Source organism: Ursus maritimus, unplaced genomic scaffold (genome assembly GCF_017311325.1).
Source record: "Ursus maritimus isolate PB19 unplaced genomic scaffold, ASM1731132v1 scaffold_1, whole genome shotgun sequence".
Lineage (NCBI taxonomy): Eukaryota > Metazoa > Chordata > Mammalia > Carnivora > Ursidae > Ursus > Ursus maritimus.
Window position 1 is genome coordinate 29,643,009 of NW_024423343.1, and position 6,288 is coordinate 29,649,296.

A 6,288-nucleotide genomic window follows, 5' to 3' on the forward strand; every position below is an offset into this window, starting at 1 on the left:
CCAACCCTTCCCACATTTGTATTTCAAATGTTTGCCTTTGCTAGAAATGATGGAGCTGGACCAAGGTGTTTCCTGGCACAATGACTGAGGTTAGGGGGCCTGTGTCACATGAAATCCAGGGCACAGATGGGCTCGTGTGGCACCACCATGGTAATTGACTGCCAAAGCTCTCTTCTCTGGACTTGAAGCAATACAGTCAATTGATGCCATCCCTCCACAGTTATCTGGCGTTTACCTCGCAGCCATGTCCCCTGAGGATCTGACAGGCCTATACCGTGAAAGAAGCAACAATACTTTCTTGGCTATGAAAATTGCGGAAGTGGAATCAATTGGTATATTTTTAAAACACGAGCATAACAGAGAGGTTGTCTTTAACAAAGAGCACTGTTTAAAAGATGCTTTGGCTGGAAGGAGGTGGGGCTTTATATATGCTAAGGGGAGCTCTGTGGTTCATGGCTGCTGTTCTTAGTAGTTTGGAATGCCTGTTAGGGGTTTGTTCACGTTCATGTCTTCAAGCTACATCCTGCAGTGATTCAAGCTGGGGTCAGCACAGAGAGGGCTGCCTCAGTAAGGCATGGTCATTGACTGCTTCTTTCCTACGTGTTTCCAGCCAGCTTAGCACAAGACAACTTAATTTATAAAGAGTCTAGAGGTTTCAGAGGTAGAAAGAGCTAGACCAAATCCAAAGCCTGCCATTTATTCTATGTGTAACCCTGACCCTATCCCTTTGGATCTCGAGCCTCAGTTTCTTCATCTATCGATTGGGATAATAATATTTATTTCAGGATTGTTGCTAGAAAAAATGAGGTCAGATTTGAAGTACCCACCAGAGTTCTTAGAGCACAATAAATGCTTAGCAAGTGTTGGTTCCTCCCCGATGCCCCATTACAAGCGCTGCCGTGGAAGGGCTGCAGAGTGCAGGTGGGGGCCGGGAACCTGGTCCATGCACTTGGGGGACGCAGCCGCTGTGCCCATGCAGCCCTAGGTGGAGCCCTCTGCATCCTTATTTATGCTCCCGAGAGGAACAGAATAATCGCTGTAAGGAAAACGTGGCTATCTTGTTTTTACTCAGGGAAAACAGTGATATAAGAGGAAAAATGATATGCTTCAAAAGCAATTTTGTTTTTTTCCCATAAATTCCCTATTATTTGTCTTATTGTATTTTATTGCTTTTTCACCACCTGCAGGTTTCAACATTTCCTATGTTCTTTGGAGCCCTAAGAAACAATGAATGTATTTCTAATATGGTCCAAGATCTCTTCCTTTCCATGAACTCACGTTACTTGAGAAAAAAGCTGCTGTATTGCACCCTCTCCCTAACTTGTCGGTGTCTGTGGTCTGGTAAAGCGAAAGAAAAAAGATCTTGAAAACCAGAAAGAACTGAGTTTGAGATCTAATTCTGATCCTGCCCATTCAAGGACGGATTTTTTCCCTTTGCCAAAATGAGCATCATAATGACTCCTACGCAGTTAGACAGTGAGCAGAAAGTGAGACAACCCACAGAAAGTACATGGCGCGTGGTAGGTGTTGCACACACTTACATCGCCCCTTCCGCCTCTGCCTTCATTGTTCTTGGGTTGATTTCCTTTTCAAATATAATTGGCTAGCTTAGGAGTAAATGTGGCATCTTTGAAACCATCTGCAGGCAGATTTTGGTGAACAAAAATGGAAACTCAACCTAGTGATTTTACTCTTATGTATTCCTGCTGAATAAAGCCCTCGCTTTGTATCTGAGATGCCTGCACAGCTGAGCGGTGTGATGTCATTTTAAAGAACCATAAAACATGGCCCTCACAAACACATGCGAACCAGATATGGTAACGAATTCATCCACTTGGTTTATTTGGAGTGTCTCTGCCTGCGGTAGGTTGATACCAGGACAAACGCAGGCACTTAGGCCAGGGGATGGAAGCAAATGGCTGGAGAGCTGCGAACGATGGAGGGAGGCGGGTGCAGAGTGCACATCACGCAAAGCCCTTCGGTAGGGTCAGGAAACTCACCATGGTCATCCTGGGCCACGAGCTTCTGGCGGCAGATGGTGGAGTGACGATACAATAGGAAACCATCAAGAATAACCAAAGAATATGAGAAATTACAGACAGAGCAACACTCTCCACGGAGCAGCTGCCTAGGCACAAAAGAAATCTTTTGTTTTCTTTTGGCTGGAGAAGTGTGAAATAAATGCTAACGCTCAAAAAGGTGTAGGAGGGAAAATATGGAAGTCCGTTTACCGAGCTTAATATGTTTCAAGTTCAAGGTAATATTAGATTTGGCAGGCACACCCTCCTCGTCTAAAAGGAGTATTGAACGAACAGACACGTCATAGTTTAGAATTTTCTAGGGACAATGAAGGAAAAGTAAAGATCTGTGGAATTTAATATATGTGGTCCATCAAGATTCAGTGAAAACTGTTTTGGGGACATCAATACCATAATGGGCCTTAACATGTTTTATATCACTAATTGTCTAACTAAACTCATAATGGAGGCCTTCCACTGAATAATTAATATTAAATATTCTAACTGGCATCAAGGATATATTGGCTATGAGGAAATGATGAAAAGTTTGATTAAAATGGACTTTTATCGGAGGAACTAAGTGACATAAAAATGATACGGCAGTAGCATTAACCCCCTGATCTCAGCTGTTCGGCATCTTGCAGCGGTCTTATGTGCTAGGGCTTTTTGCATTTTTCAGGAAGTTTCAGTTGACAATGGAGATATCTTCATCTCACAAAGAATTAAATCGCCACTAATTCATCATTTTGTCCTCTGCATGGAGTGAGGTGGTGTCAGAGGAGCCAAAACAGGCAGCTGACTCGGCATAGCAGAAGTGGAGACTAGATTTTCAGTGCAGGGAGCCAGAGGAGAGGAAAGTTTAATGTGGTGCGGTCCCGGGGCTTCCCTGATTTTCAAAAAGCATTACGTTCTGTCATACGCGGGTGCAGAAGATATGATCTAGACAGGTTCTTTTAGCTCGTCGTAGCTTCCCTCCAAAGTCAGGGCAGTGATCACAGACTTGAGCACTGAAAGGTGGCATTTCACGCACAGCAAGGCAGTTCAGATAAAGTTGTGCCACCAGGAAGGTGTCAGAAAGACTGGCCACGATTAGCCCTATCTAGGTGATGTGCAACAGACCCCTGTCTAGTGCCTTGTGGAGAAGGAGGTGCTGGAATGGCATCAAACTCTGGCTGGACATCTGACTCCTGCTATGCCTGCTGGGAGCAGTGCATATACGCTCACGAAGCCTCTTATTTGACAAACTGGCTCTGTGGCAGAGAAAAGTACTTAATTAGGCAACGTGGAGACTTTGTCCACTTCCACAGGCCCAGATGGCCAAAGTCCCATGCACACTGGACACGCGCTCACACACATATACACCTAATGTGTGCTGATCGCTCACGTTTCCATTGTACTCACTCAATCCCTGGCTTAGCTTCAGCAAAGACCAGTCCTGTGGCATTGGTAGGAATCTTTGCAGAGCTCAAATGTCACTGCCATCTGCTTGGCAAGTACTATGAAACAATGCAAGGTTGGCACAGGAAAATTGAATAGCTGTGAGCAGAGCAGAAGCTCACCCGAAGAGAACCAGAGCAACCAGGAGGGGAGAAGGTCTTCAAGCAGCAGGTAAATGACAGCCGAGGGCCCAGAGGAGGCCCTGATAAAAGGCTGTCAGGGATAATACGATGTAGTAGACAGGGTGTAGGTCGCGAGCTTCAAAATTAGCTGCGTGTTTGTGATCGAGTCTTCCTGGGTGGGCAAAAGCATATGCAGACAAGAAAGCTGAAACCGACAAAATGAACCAACTGAAATGTTAAAGCGGAAGTATGTTCTTATGGCATGTTCTTCTGATCTGAACACAATCCTTCCCAACACGAAAACACTGGGAACACACTTAGGAAGCAAGTTTATTTTGGGTTCCTAGGAAGCAAGCATAAGCTGTTTGCTCCTTCTAAAGTTGCTCTTTCTACCCGAAATCAGTTCTAGTATGTTGCTTCTCATTACACAGCCAAGTTAAAGCTGCTTGAGACGATCAGAGACACATTTTTCTCCCCCTCAAGTAATTTATGTAATACGGGTTAGAGGAACATCAGGACTGGGAGCCAAGTACAGCCTGAGCAGGGCTCTGTCCTGCATCAATCTCGGGAAAGGGAGTCTCTCTCTCCTCGGGATTGCTCATGCAGCTTTCTACCGAAAATGCCTCGTCATTTTTTTTTTTTCCTTCTGGGTAGACATTATTCTTAATCTTAAAGAACCAAAGTACCAATTTGCAGATACTGCTTTTTCAACTCTCGGGAGTGTTCTAACAAAACAGGATTCTCTTTTTTGGTAGACAAAGTATATTGCTTAATGTTCATCTAGCAATTACGCATTAAATTGTTCATATTTCAAGGGAAGGACCCAAGGGGATGGAAAAAGAATTGATTTTATGACAGCATTACAGAGATGGTTGAAAGGCATTACCTAACCTGTATATTAGTAATGTTCTGTGTCATATACAAAGATGAATAAGACATAGTCCCTGTCCTCAAAGGTACTTACAGTTGAGGGAGAAAGACAAGAAGGTGAGCAAATGATACAAGGGAGTGTGATAATGACTGTTTGATTCTTTTTTTTTTTGGTAATCTTTATATTTCTTAACTATTTGGGCTTAGGCTGCATGTATCATGATTCTTTACCTTTAAATATATCAGTCAGTATGTAATTCCGGAGAACAAAGATTTTTTTTTTTAAGATTTTATTTCTAAGTAATCTCTATATCCAATGTGGGGTTTGAACTTACAACCCCAAGATCATGAGTTGCATGTTCCACTGACTGAGCCAGCCAGGTGCCCCCACAGAGTTTGGTTCTGACTCTGAGCTGGATAACCTTAATTCTAGAGGTTAAATGTACAAACTTGCAGCCAGACTACCTGGGTTCAAATCCCACGTCTGCCATCTCTAGCTGTTGAACTTGGGCAATTGTACTTGTGCTCTTGCCTATGAATACGAAATGGAGACAATAACAGGGTTGCTCTGGAGTCACAGGGTTGCTGTGAACATTACATAAGTCAGTAGATATAAAGCATTTAGAACAGCACCCGGCACATAGTAAATGCTCATTTAGAGTGGACTGTTTAGAAGTCTGGACTTCTACAGATTCCAGGGAAAAGAGACATTCTCATGAAAAAATTAGTGTTATGTTGGAAAACAGCGTCCTGAAACAAATGGTCAAGAAAACTCTGAAGAAATTCTTTTCCATCACTTCCTTACATAAAAACAAATCTATTTTCATCTGTATGCCAATGTATTAAAAACCTGTTATATACATGGTCCTGTGTGAGCTACTGGCAGTGGATGTAAAACATGGTGGATATAAAATAATATGCCTTATTTCGAGGAATTTATAATCCAAAGGGTTGGAAAGGGGCAGCAAAGCCTCATAATAGAATCCAGGGTGTTTTCAGTGGCACTAGAAAAGTGCCAAATTGATGTCATGGAAGTTAAAAGTAAGGAGAGCTAAAGAAACATGACAGTGAGGTCTTGGGTTTGGGCATGTGAACTCTGAACTATCTCGGAGGTAGAAGGATGGAGGTGTCAAGCAGGCAGTCGTAACTGGGGTCCCCTGAAGAGTGAGATAGGAAGGTTAGCCAGGTTCATTCTGGAATTAGCATCAGAGTGGTGAGAACTGAATCTGTAGGAATGAAGACAGCTGCTCAGAGAGAATCTACATGGGAGAGGAAAGGAGCTAGAGGCAGAATCAGCTAGAAGTATCAGTATCAGTGTCAGAAACCCGGGGCAAGAGGCTACCATGCCAGTGGGTGCTGTGGAAATAGAGCTGATAGGGATGAGCCACTCTTCTTAAGGTAGGAAATGTGGGACCTCCCTGGAGGGAAGGTCTTTGTTTTCTCTGATGGACTGGAGTCAAGCGCATGGGGTTGTCCTGCCACCTGAGCCTTATATGAAACTCCCGACCCACAAGAATTCCTATCCTCCAGCAAGTCCATCAGTACAGCTTGTTGCTCAGATCATATGGATTTGCTAAGTTCTCTTGCTCTTGACCATCTGGACCACTGGTCCTTCCCCAGAGTTGGCTAATCCTTTAGTCTCTGTTATACCCCCGGCGTATCGCCACACAGGTGTTGGCGCTCCCCTTGTCCATGCTCCGGGCTCTCACGGGACTGCACCTCAGCCTACGCGTTTACAGTAGCAGGCGGCAGGGAGGGGGAAGCAACTGCCAGGGACTTCAAGATGCAGCTGACAGAGGGGTAGCTGATGGCACAGGATCCCTGAGAAGCCAGCAGGAATG

The 6,288-nt window shown here is 44.3% G+C and overlaps 1 protein-coding gene across 4 annotated transcripts in view; it reads right to left on the minus strand.

The window, feature by feature from the left end:
* PARD3B (par-3 family cell polarity regulator beta) overlaps window positions 1-6,288 on the minus strand; it is a 978,033-nt gene that overhangs the window by 43,705 nt on the left and 928,040 nt on the right. Inside the window, exon 23 of one of the 4 annotated variants that reach the window (XM_040641726.1) lies at window positions 2,153-3,268. The exons of the other annotated variants lie outside the window; for them this stretch is intronic. Coding sequence (XP_040497660.1) covers window positions 3,118-3,268 — 151 coding nt within the window. The 3' untranslated portion in view covers window positions 2,153-3,117. Of the gene's footprint in view, window positions 1-2,152; window positions 3,269-6,288 lie in introns of those variants that run through there. 4 annotated transcript variants of the gene reach the window in all.